At 34.3% G+C, this 12,960-nt stretch overlaps 2 protein-coding genes across 2 annotated transcripts; both read right to left on the bottom strand.

Moving 5' to 3' along the window:
• Nucleotides 1–299: 299 nt before the first annotated feature.
• Nucleotides 300–1,376, bottom strand: LOC116291903 (QRFP-like peptide receptor). The gene has a single exon (XM_031699137.2). The coding sequence runs from the start codon at nucleotides 1,374–1,376 to the stop codon at nucleotides 300–302; it is 1,077 nt and encodes a 358-aa protein (XP_031554997.1).
• Nucleotides 1,377–11,258: 9,882 nt separating this feature from the next.
• LOC116291931 (QRFP-like peptide receptor) lies at nucleotides 11,259–12,437 on the bottom strand. Its single transcript, XM_031699168.2, has one exon. The coding sequence runs from the start codon at nucleotides 12,435–12,437 to the stop codon at nucleotides 11,259–11,261; it is 1,179 nt and encodes a 392-aa protein (XP_031555028.2).
• Nucleotides 12,438–12,960: the final 523 nt, after the last annotated feature.

Raw genomic sequence — 12,960 nt, 5'->3', positions numbered from 1 at the left:
CATGCGCCAAATTATTCATTTGAGCAGCAAAAGTTGTTTCTCTATATTAGCATCAAAGTAACAATAAAAATATCAGATAATCGAGACAAAGATTACTATTTAGAGTTCCTTTTTAAAATAGCTACGATCGCATAACGCGCGCTCTCATTGGCTAAACAACGTGTTATAACAAGATATAGAAATTACCTATTCATTTTCCTTTTTTTTAGTTTTTCTATACTTGTTGGTTTTGTTTGTCGTCGAAGTTCAAGTATCGCATCGTATACCAGAGACCAAGGGAAAAACGTTGCGCCCAAAGTCTAGCGCTGTGCATTGGCGTTCACTTCGTCTTCCAGGTTTCCGACTTCATTACTTGCGCAACTGAATCTGCCTCGAAAAATTCGACGAAATTCATCACGATATTTCTTACTGAAGACGAAGCACAAGCTTGGGTTGGTAATGGACGGGAGTACCTTCATGTGCAAAGAAAACTCGCTATATCTGTAAACCCAACAAGAATACCTCGTAGAATTGGCATTCAACTTAACAAATGGCTGGAATAAAACCGTAAATATAATGGGGAGCCAACAGATGCCAAATGTGCAGACGATTGCAAATGTCATTTTAACTATTTTCTTTTGAAGTAGAGATTCTTTGAGTTTCAGCTGGTCCGATATTGAGTTTCCCAGAACTTGAACTTGTCTTTTGAGTTTATGGAAAATAGCGGAATAAGCGGATGTTATGAGTAGAATGGGAGCGATGATGTTGGTGCACATTAAAGTTTTAAAGTAAACGTCAGAAGCGGTGTCACTGTACCAAGAAGCGAAACAAAATCTCCTTCCGTCCTTGTAGGAAACGTTGTAGATTCTTAGAAGCACAGCGTTGATACTAATAGAGGCAAGCCAAGCACTGGTGATCAGGATGACGACAACCTTGTTGGACAACAAGTGACGCTTATGTGGTAGCAACACAGCACAGAACCGATCAAATGTGATGAGAAGAAGACTGTATGTAGAACAGTCGACGAAAACATCGTGAACAAAAGGTACCAGTTTACAAACTGCAATTCCAAATTCTCCAGGTACCATCCAAATATATCTTCCAACAAACAGCCTGGCTATTTTCTTAGGAATTAGTACATACGGTATCCCAAGATCACAGACGGCCATGTTGGCGATGAAGATGTTTGTAGAGGTTCTCATGGTCCTGTTGGAGTACACGATATAGATAATCGAAGTATTACCGAGGATTGCTAAGAGCATCACCATAATGTAGAAAAATAGCAGAAACACTTTAACGCCTTCTTTTTCCAAAGGGCTCGAACACAAATCGTCTCTGATATTGTCGCTATTGTTGGATGCGTTTAGCAAAAAGCTGGTGTTGACTTGAAGAGCCATTGCACATGTCTACCAGACGATAAATATGGGTTTGAATATATAGTCTCAAAAGGTTTCAAAACACTTGATTAGATTTACTCGAGAGTGGAAAACGAATTGTCGAAAATATAATAGTTAAGTCATCAAAGATTTTTTTAATGAGAGCTAACTTTCACTGGGCATTTCAAACAGTAGCAAATCTAACGAGATTTGCGTTAATGAATGAATACAAATAGTCTAAAAAAAGACTCGACTTTGTCTCTCTTAACCTGAGCAAATTACTTCTCATGCAAAGTAAACATCTGGTGAAATGAAGGCGACAATGAGGGAAGCGCTTTGACATTATTTCCTTTGTTGCACCACAAGTCAACATCATAAACATGACCCTTGCAGAGCAAATATTAAAGGCTCTCGTGTCTTACCAAATAATGAGTTGTTTAGTTTAATTAAATGATTTATTTAAATGAATGTCTTGGGATATATTTCTATATCCGTTCCTTGTCAGTTTATTTTTAAAGTTGATTAAAAAATTAAGTCGTAGTCAGTACTTGCAGTTCGATCTATCGACAAGAAAATACTAGCCAAACTAGCTACTAATACTCCCAAACTAGCTGTTTACAAGAATAAAAGAAAAAAGGGAAAATATTTTTTTGAATTTTAAACTATAAAATGTATGTTATTATCTTATTTAACCATACATCCACCCACCCATCAACACATCCATTCCATCTACCATCCTCTCATTTACCCATTCCACTTCCCATTTATCTGTCTTTCCATTTATTTATTCGTTCGTTCATTCATTTTGAGCAAAACATTATATATATCATTCTGCCATCTGTGTGTCATCTGTGTAATAATAAAAATAATGATGACGACGATGATGATGAACTCTCGACCAATGATGAAAGCAGAAGTGCTTGAGCGGCTGTAACTGCCTTTAGCATATACCAACTTGTGTACTTCCTAAGAACGCGCGCGCTCATTGGTTAATTGGAGGTGAATATTGTACGATATTCACCTCCGAATCTCGGAATATTGAGTCAGCAACAAAATGGCATCTGCCGGCAATAGTTTTGCTACAATTTCCGATGAAGAAATTGAAAAAATGAAAGTAAATGCCATTCCTATCAACACTAATGAAAAAGGCAATTGTATATAAAAAAAGGTACTCTGTACACAAGTTGGTATATGCTAAAACAATTATTCGCCGAAGGCGAAGTGAGTATGGAGAATATTTACCTCGCCGCTCGAAGACTCGCGTCTCGGTAAATATTTCACTTCGCCTTCGGCGAATAATTGCTAATTATTAAGTATTTGAAATAAAGGTTTTATGATTATTTATCGTTCTAGTTACTCGGTTGACTCGTTACCCGTTACAGGGCGACTCGACTAACTCGTGGATACGCGAAGGGTAGAAACAAGTTATTTATAATGATATTAAAGAATTTGATTTTGGATTTTCACGTGGTAATCACACCCCAGTTTTTCACAAGCGAGGCCGGAGACAAACATTCCAAATATTTCAGAATATCAAATCTTATTGGATGAAATATTTGATTGACATTATCACGTGATCAGTTGGTATATAAGTAGCGTTGGCGCGTGTTTTCTTCCTTTCCTGTCCGAGTTTCTGCAGAGTAACGATGTGGTAAGTTGACTTTGAATTGAATTTGGTTTTTTTTTCCTTATTTTTCTTGACCTAAACTTGGCATAAGCGTCTTTATAGCATTAGTTATGCTCAAAGTTTAGAAGGGCAAAATACTGTTCAATATTTGAGAGAGAAAGATGATTCAAACAAACCTTGAAAAGTTTGCAACTTCGAGCAAAGTTTTACGTCCGAAGTATATCACTTTTCAGAATCATTTTGAACGCTAAGTTTAGGACTTATAGTTTGTTTTAAAGATAATAATTTAAACAAGGAAAAAGCGTTTCTTAGATATGCGTCAAATATTGAATTTTGAATGTTTTCTAGGAAGATTGAATTTTTTTTTGAAAGCCGCTCTACGATTCATTCACACGGGAGCGTGCAAAGCTGCCACTCGAATTACAAAACGGCTCCTGCGCTATATTTTCTCTAAAACTGTGCTATTTTTAAACTCGAAAAGTAATTGATATACAATAGAGTACAAAATATTGTTCAATATTTGGGAGCAAAAGGTTTTAAAACTTTGGAAATTTGGAAACTTCGACTGCAACGTTTACAACATCATTTCATTCCAAGAACGAATGCGCGCTAAATTTAAAACTTTAGGCTTGTTTACTATACAACAATTTTAAAGAAAGAAGAGTTATCTCAGAAGTTCATATGAATCCTTCGTTGAATTCTGAATATTGAGAAAAAATTACAAGTTTTCAAAAGCGTTGCCGCTCAAGTGTGTTCAAATTCCAAAATAGTTTATGAAACTTTCCTGCGCTATATTTTCTCTAAAACTATCATTTTAACCTACAAAGAAATATAGCTATAAGAAAGAAAATATTTAAATATGGAGGGAAGATATATCTAAAGTTCTTTCAGAATTTTCTTGACACTGTGAACGCGCGAAAAGTTGCATGAATTTTCGAGATAAAAATTCTCGCGGGAATCCCGTAGAGAAAAAATATTTGCAAAGTTTATGCATTCAAGCCTATTTTGGATACATTATCATACCTACTTTTATTACTTTTATATTAACTACTTTCTGTATTTTTCAGTGTGACTTCAATGACAGATGAAGACTTTAATTTAAGAAGACGAAAGAAAGAAGCTTAAACTCAAGTAATTCTATAAGAGTCTCAAAACAAGCTCCAAAATTAAAATCAAAGTTGTTTCAAAGCAATGGGGGCGGATTTTTTTATCAATTCAGTGGTTTTCTACTTGTTTGAGTGCTCTTATTTATTAACTACAGAATCGTTCCTAAATCGAATATGGAACATTAAAACATTTTATATTTGACTTGCAACAAATGAGGGAAATATTTTGGCCTTCTGAAAAAGTGATGGGGGAAATAAATTTGGCCTTTTAAAAAATGTACAATTTGTATTTGTTTGTTCGGAATAATGTCTTGTTGTAAGTCAAAAGTGTTGTGCATTTTTTGTTAGGACTAGACTTAAGAGGGTTCCAGAAATACCAAGAATGGACCCAGGGAATGGATTAGAAGAAGCTACCACTTTACTAAATTTAGGTGGGGTTTATTAGTGTTTTTTGACTGGTCAATCGGCCAGGGTCATGGGACCAATTAGGTTAGCTTTTCATTAGGCCTTCAAGATGACAACAAGACATCAGCACACTGGAGCCATTGGATCTGGAACAGTCTCAACTACAGCTCAATAGAGCATAAACTGTGTCTGTGGTCCTTGATTTAGAATGGAGAATTGCCATTGTTTTGTGTGGGTGTGGTCATGCAGTTAACTAGTTTTTTTACACACACCAAAAGCGCCTAAGGTTAAGTAAGCTTCAATATCCTGTAAGGTTGTGGCCTCACTCCTCGGTTTGGCAGTGTCAGTCAGGGTTTGGTTTGGGAACGGAACATCCATTTAATTCATGGTTTATGAAGAAAATGGAATTATTTGAAATAAAATTATTTGAAATAAAATTATTTGAAAATGGAATTTGCATTTAAATGAATTGAATTCTAAAAAATTAATCTATAAAATTTGATTTGAATTTTATTATTATCAATCATTAATATTCATTATTATTCAAGTTTATTCAATATCATTTTCTAATATTATTCATTATTATTATTATTCAATATTATTACTATTACTATCATCAAATTATTATTATTCATTGTTATCATTATTCAATATTATCATTATTATTCAATACTATTATAATTATCATTATTATTCAATATTATTGTTATTCTACACTATTATTATTCTTTGTTATTATTATCCTATATTATTATTGTTCATATTCATATTCATTATCATCATTATTGTTATTATTGTTATTCAATAATATTCTTATTTTCAATATCATTATTCATTATTATCATTATTATTCAATATTATTATTTATTATCATCATTATAATTCACTATCATTATTATCATGCAATGTTATTATTATTCAATATCATTATTATTATTTATTAGTATTATTATTATCATCATTATTATTAATTATGATTATTATACATCATTTAATGTTATATCATTATTTATCATCATTATTATTATTCACTATCATTATATATTATTTACTACTACTACTACTACTACTATTATTATTACTATTATTACTATTATTACTAAAAAAAAAAAAAAAAAAAAAAAAATTACTATTATTACTATTATTATTATTATCATTACTACTACTACTACTATTATTATTATTATTATTATTATTATTATTATTTCTATTATTATTATTTCTATTATTATTATTATTATTATTATTATTATTATTCAATTATTTTTCAATTGGAGTTGTTTTTGGTCTTCCAAACCCTGGCTACGCATGTCAGATCACGATGGTGGTTCTCCAGATTAGTTTTCGTACCCTAAATGTCATGAGAGCCAAATATCGATGGAAATCATCAATGCTATTGATGTTTTCTATTAGCCCTTAATAATATCCGTGGCATTTAAAAACTTTGCTTTACAGCTCTTTCAAGAACAACCAAACTTGGTTGCAGCAAAACAAAGAGACCAAGATAGCTTTTTCTGTTCAGTGGTAGCTTCATAGATTTATCAAATTGTTGCATATTTTGTTTGCATGTATTGTTTTTTTGCTGTCTGTCATTAAACGTACAGTGCAGCAACATTTTTCCTTTTGCATGATATTTTGCTTTATCATTGCGTAAATGCAATTGTGAATCAAAACGTCGAGCCTCCTAAATTGTACACTTTGACTTAACAAAGTGTCCAATTTTTAGCGTCCGTTTCTCTTGTGAAAAACGCGTTAAATTCTTCTTTTCAGGAATTCGATTTTTTTCGGTCCGATCTTTCTTTTCGGCTTTGCGGTATTTTCGTGTATAACTATAGGGATATATAATTATAGTTCTTTATTTAGGTCTGAGTGAATCCTATATATTTACTGATTAAAGGATATATTATCTCTTATGTAAGATATTTGATAAAGTGAACAAAGAGTTGTACAGTCTACTTTTGTTTTTTACAGGTTTTAATTAAGTCTAATAATCCGATCTTTCTTTTCAGCTTTGCGGTATTTTCGTGTATAACTATAGGGATATATAATATAGTTCTTTATTTAGGTCTGTGCGAATCCACTATATTTAATTAAAGGATATATTATCTCTTATGTAAAACTGTTTGATAAAGTGAATAAAGAGTTGTACAGTCTACTTTTGTTTTTTTACAGGTTTTAATTAAGTCTAATAAAGAATAAACTGTCTTTATATTATCACCATAGAAATTCGTAAGGGTAGGGTCCAGGGACATTCCAACGCCGGTGGAAGTAAGTGTTTCATGGTGAGTTTTTAACTTACTCTTAATGAGCTGGTGACACAGTTCGCTTACTTCTGCTGGGGTCTTATGGAATGTCCATTCCTGTAACTAATTTGGAGAGGGGCTTTTTTCCTTATTACACTATGTTGAAATACTTAACTCATATATGTGCGTTCTTTTTCTAAATGATAAAACGGTCTTCTGTGCTCATTATATTATTACTATAGAAATTCGTAAGGGCTGGGTCCAGGGACATTCCAACGCCGGTGGAAGTAAGTGTTTCATGGTGAGTTTTTAACTTACTCTTAATGAGCTGGTGACACAGTTCGCTTACTTCTGTTGGGGTCTTATGGAATGTCCATTCCTGTAATTCGGACATCTTTTCTACTAACACCACACTACATTACTAACTTTTGTGCCTTGTTTTCAGGTTTAATGTAGTTTAAATTCTGTAACTAAGTACTTTAAGGTCTGTTAATCCTTCTTGGTTTGTTGCGCAAAGTGTTTTCGCAACAAATCCTGTTAGTCGTAACTGGCCGCGCAATATTGCACGTGTACTAACTTATATATTTTTTCATTTCAGAAAAGCCTTTGTCATATGCTGGAGTTGCGCACATTTTATGCGCATTGGAATAGACTAATGTTTGTGTGTGTGCAAGCCAAACATAATCTCAGAATTGGGCCTTTTAGTTTTCCAATGACCAATTTATGATAGGCAGTATGCACCAACGTAGTCAGCTGATTATTTTCTGCCTTCTTTATGTTTGCAATCTTGATATTCTTGAACACTGATCTCAATATTCTATTCCCATGGCCACTTACGTCGCTTTATCGAAAACAGAGATGGCGGACAATGACAAGATCGTATCAGTTAGTGAATATCGCCTATTGAATTATTATACTTACATGGATTTTTTGTATTTTTCAGGTTACCACGTCGTGTCGCAGGGAGCGTAAAGGGTTTAGTATACGTCGCATTTGATTATTTTTATGTATACATTTTATATTTGCGCACTTTTTAAGTCGATAATTTTGTCTTTCAGAATCAAATCGCAGGGACTATAAAAGGCTTAGTATATTTCGCAATTTTGAATATTTTTCCAATATCTCAACATTCATGTTAACAAATTTCATATTAACAATATTCGGCCTGCCTTTTTTTTTTTTTTTTTTTTTTTTTCAGGTGAAGATCCTCTGCTCTGCTTAACGAAGGGATATAAAAGGATGGTAAGTATTAATCGAATTCATTTCCAATTCTCAGACTGAATAAACTTTCCACTTACGAAGTCCATGTTGTTCGGACATCTATTTTATTTTACTGTGCTCTCATAATGGATTTCGTAAGAGCAATATTTAGAAAAGCAGTTATACCCCGCCCTTCTAACCGTGTCCTTACTTTGGAAGGACCAGATGTAGCTTTAGGGTATCAATAAAATTACTCAGGATTCTTTACTCATTTACTTGAACATTGATATTTTCTTTCTGATTACTTTTCAGTTACAGTACGTACCTTTACAGACTGGCTAGATGATCTTTATTGGCTTACAAATAAAAACAGATCAGCCTGTTTGGAAGGTTTTGCACGAGTTTTAGCCGTTGCGTAAAAAATATCTAACTAGACTGATTCCATTAAACCCATGAAATAGGTATTCGTCTGATAGATATTCGTCTGATAGACATTCTTCAGATAGAACGTCATTCAATATATTCTTGAATCGTTAGGCACTAAAGAAGTATGAGATCTTGCAATTCTTTCATGGGTTAAATGGAATTAGTGAATGACGGCTAAGAAATTTAATGAAGTTTATCGTGATTATTGCATTGGCACTATGATAACATCATGCACTCTAGATTAGTTTATATCCAAATCAGTTTGAATTATACACAATTACAACCACTAGCATTGAAGTGATTCCATCTCATCATTGAAAGATGCCAGTCCACTAATATAGACACATCCAATCAACTATTATACATTGAGAGGTGAGTCCTTAATTTGTTTAATGGGTAGATGGAATCGCTCTACACGTAATAGTTTAATTAGAATAGAATATAAATGCAAGTTCATCAAACTTTCGCTATAATTCATTTCACATTTGGGATTTCACTTTGCAATTTTCTTTCATTATTTTTAAACAATCATTTTAGATTTCATGTTTTGACTTTAATTTTTCCGTTTACTTTTTTAATTGCAAATCTGTAATTCCTTTTGTTATACTCCTTGTAGCATTAACATTCTAGATATTTTGATTTTAGTCTTTTAGTTTTTTCGATTCAAACATCTCGATATATAATTCTGTTTTTGAAAGTCATTTTCCATTTACTTGGTTATTTGGGTTTTGCTTCTGGTTTGTTTGTGTGGTTGTTGTTGTTGTTGTCTTTTTGTTTTTTTGTTTTTTTTTCTCGAAATTTTGACAGAAGTAAAAAAATATCAAAGCCAATCTATGAAAAAGACTGAAAACAAAATTTATACCAAAAACTTGAATCGGAAAAATAAAATCTTCAAAATCAAAGTTATAAATGTTGAATGTACAAGGATAGCTTCAAAAAGAATTGCAGCAATAAAAAAGAAACAGAAAAACAAAAGACATAACGGGATGAAGTCTGGAAATGATGCAAAACGTGAAAGAAAAGTAAAGTTTAAGATTCGGGTGTGGAAGAATACAGTGACAGCTTGATGGACTTCATTATTAGCTTAGTTAACGTTCTTATATTATGCACCAAATATTATTTGGGGCAAAAAGTTTACTTTAACTTTTGTGGCCTTGATAACAGCGAAACTAGAAACCTAGAACTTTTATAGAGTTTAACGTAAACTAGTTATTGAATTACTTGGTCCATGAAAAAAGTAGTAAGCACGATACATATATAAGGTAGGGTCACTTAGTAATATTAGACACTAATTGCATTCAGTTTTTCATCATTTTACTTAGTTTGTTAGTCGCTAAATTAACCACTTTGTTTCACGGACCAAGTAAAATCACTCTAAATGGTTCAATACAGTCTTAACTAATACGCCCAATTTTAGTATTAGAACTAAATTTACTTTCAAGTAATGTGTGTAGAATTGATATATTTTGGAGTAATAAAATTGAAACTGATGGAAATAAGATGATTGGTTTAGAAGGGACGAAAGTGAATATCGGGTTTTAGATAAAATCATGTCCAACACATTTGCGCAGATGCGTTATGGTTACAAACTAGAAATGAAAATTTTTTTCAAAGTCACTTAACCCGTACAATAGATATTAGACTAATACACATTAGCAGACCCTAATTCCATTGTTTTCTTTTGTGTCTATTTGACTATTACATGTTGTCTATTATTTTCTATTTCACGGGTTAAATGCCTTCACTCTACTTACTTTGCGCAGAACGACTACTAGTGACTATCCCTGTTGCACAACCGCACCTCCGGTTATGAAAAACCTGATTTATCGTTTGTGAATGTTCTACATTCATTCATTGGTTTCAGCATTTCAATGTTGACATCTAAGCTTTTTATCCGATGTATGATCAGATCTAGGCTTTGTCGCTGGCTCCTGAATTGGTTTGAGGGTCGTTTTAAGTTTGACTTAGTTCGATTTTCGCCCACGATACACACCCAATACTCGATAGGTGTAACAGAGTAAGCTTGACAGCAGTGCAAAGCACTGGGTGAGATCCAATGACGAGTTTTGTTGCAACGTTTGACGGCCCAAAATCACAGTGAGCTCAGAAGAAAAATAATGCTTCAAAGTCGTAAATAATTGTAAAAGATAGGCCCTTTGCTGGAAATAATCCCAAGATTGTTCATGACCGGTTACTGGATGGGGAAAAAAATCGGGCTTCCTTTATTCAAATGAATTTTACTGTGTAGTACTAATGTTATATCAAAGACGTTTTCCAAAATACTTTGGTCTCTAATAAGATATTTTGGATTTCAAGATAAGAAGCAATTTATCGTTTGTTTGCCATCCAGAAGAGCCTTCCTTAAGTGACCTTTGGCTGAATAGACCGTTTTAAATATGCTCAAGGTTGTGCGCGCATCCAAATTTAAGGAACTCGGGCCACGATATCAGAACGTGACTGTTAGATGCAAAGGGCCTATCGTAACTCGTATATTAGCCATTCCGAAGAGGTTGAGGTCCCACAATGCACTGCAATACCAACTCTAACGGTTTTATCCTCAACCTCGGAATGGCGAATAAGAGATTTCCCGAGGCAAAACGACGCACGTATCAAAACATTTTGATGAAGTATGAAGTAAAACTATCATTTTTACTTTTCTGAATTTTGACATGAAATCCCCACGTAAGCCATTCACCATTTTCCACACATTGGTTCACTACAAAGCGCTCAAGCGAGGCTCCAAGGTACTTTCAAAGGATTATTCAAATTTGAACCTTGCAACCTCGACTGAATGCTTTCTGTTTAACCAGTGAGCCGATGTATGGAAAATGGTAATAGGATTTTTCTCGTAACTTGTGACTCCGAAAATTGAGTATGACCTTTGAATTACCAAATTCTAGTTTGGAATTACAGGCTCTCTTACTTCGACCTCTCCTTCGCCAGCATCACCTTCATCGTTACCTCTAACATTGTTACCAACCTTTCGATTTCCACGACAGCAGCAGATACGAAAAGCCTGAAATATGCGAAGAAATTCCTCGCGAAATTTTAAGCCAAATATAAAACAAACAGCTGGGTTGGTAACCGAGGAAAGAATCTGAATGATCTCAGATACTTTAGCAAACTCGTAAATCCAACAAGGGTACCGCGTTGTATTTGCGAACAAACTGTAAGACGGACGCAAGAGTGATGTAAAAATAACTGGGAGCCAACAAAGTCCAAAAGTACAGACGATGGCGAAGGTCATCTTGACGATCTTCTTTTGTCGAAGACACTCCTGGCGTCGAAGCTGGTCTGAGATCGAGTTCCCAAGAATTTGGACTTGTCTTTTGAGTTTATAGAATATGGCAGAGTAAGCAGAGGTTATAAGTATGATGGGAGCAATAATGTTGGTGCATATGAGAGCTCTAATAAACGCATCGGCTGTAGACTTGCTCCACCAATCAGGAACGCAATACAACTTTCCATCTTCCTTGTAAACTGGGGTAAATACTTTGAAGAAAACAGCGTCTACGCTGATCGAGGCGATCCATGCGCAGCAGATCAGGATAATGAGAACCTTGTTAGACAACAAGTGACGCTTGTGTGGTAACAACACAGCACAAAACCGATCAAATGTGATGAGAAGAAGACTGTAGGTAGAACAGTCGACGAAAACATCGTGAACAAAAGGTACCAGTTTACAGAGAATAAGTCCAATATCTCCTGGTATCAGCCACGCAAATTTTCCATTGAACGACTCCACTATTCTCTTTGGAAGAAGTACATACGGTATCCCAAGATCACAGACGGCCATGTTGGCGATAAAGATGTTTGTAGAGGTTCTCATGGTCCTGTTGGAGTACACGATATAGATGATCAAAGTATTGCCGAGTATGGCCAGGACCATCACCACGATGTAGTACGCCAAGACAATGAATCTCAGAGCTTCGTATTTTTCTAAAGGGCTTGTGCAGAAACTGCCTGGAACACTCGCGCTTTCGTTCGAAGTTAAATTCCCGGTAATATTACTTTTGTTGCCTTGTAGGTGCATCAAAGAGTAGGAAGGTGACGAATTAGCAAAAGGCAGATTCATGATTAGTCATTCACTTTTCGAAAAATATCTTACAATACGAGAAAAGCTGTTTGAACCGCAATGACAAAACAAGGATGCCACTTAACACCTGCAAAGACAAAACGCTTCACCAGGCGTTTAAGATTAAAGATAAAAACAGGAAAAGGGAAAGATAGACTGAGCAAACATCCCATCAAATAAGAAGACTTCAGGACGATTTTGGTTTGACTTAATGTCACTTCCTTTCGTTACTCTGAGCAAATATTCCTACCACAAGACAATTTCTATAGACACTTGAGCACTGTGAAGTAAAACGCGACCATTTTCAAGACACAAATGTAAACATTGCCAAAAGATAAGTAATCAAAGTAGGGCATTGAATTAAATTGAATAATTGTTGGGTTTGTGTTTAGTTTACCCTTAAGAACCTACCTTTTCATACGAGTTGTTATTACCGAATTCCGTGGTTGCGGAAAAGACTTGATCGAGTTGGCATTGCAGTGCATTGTGGGACACATTGTATTTCAGCCCCACAATGCACTGC

The sequence above is a fragment of the Actinia tenebrosa genome, unplaced genomic scaffold (assembly GCF_029948245.1).
Source record: "Actinia tenebrosa isolate PJP-AT-01 unplaced genomic scaffold, QUT_ActTen_1.0 PGA_scaffold1__47_contigs__length_23844297, whole genome shotgun sequence".
Taxonomy (NCBI): Eukaryota; Metazoa; Cnidaria; class Anthozoa; order Actiniaria; family Actiniidae; genus Actinia; species Actinia tenebrosa.
This window is presented reverse-complemented; position numbering and strand designations above follow the sequence as displayed.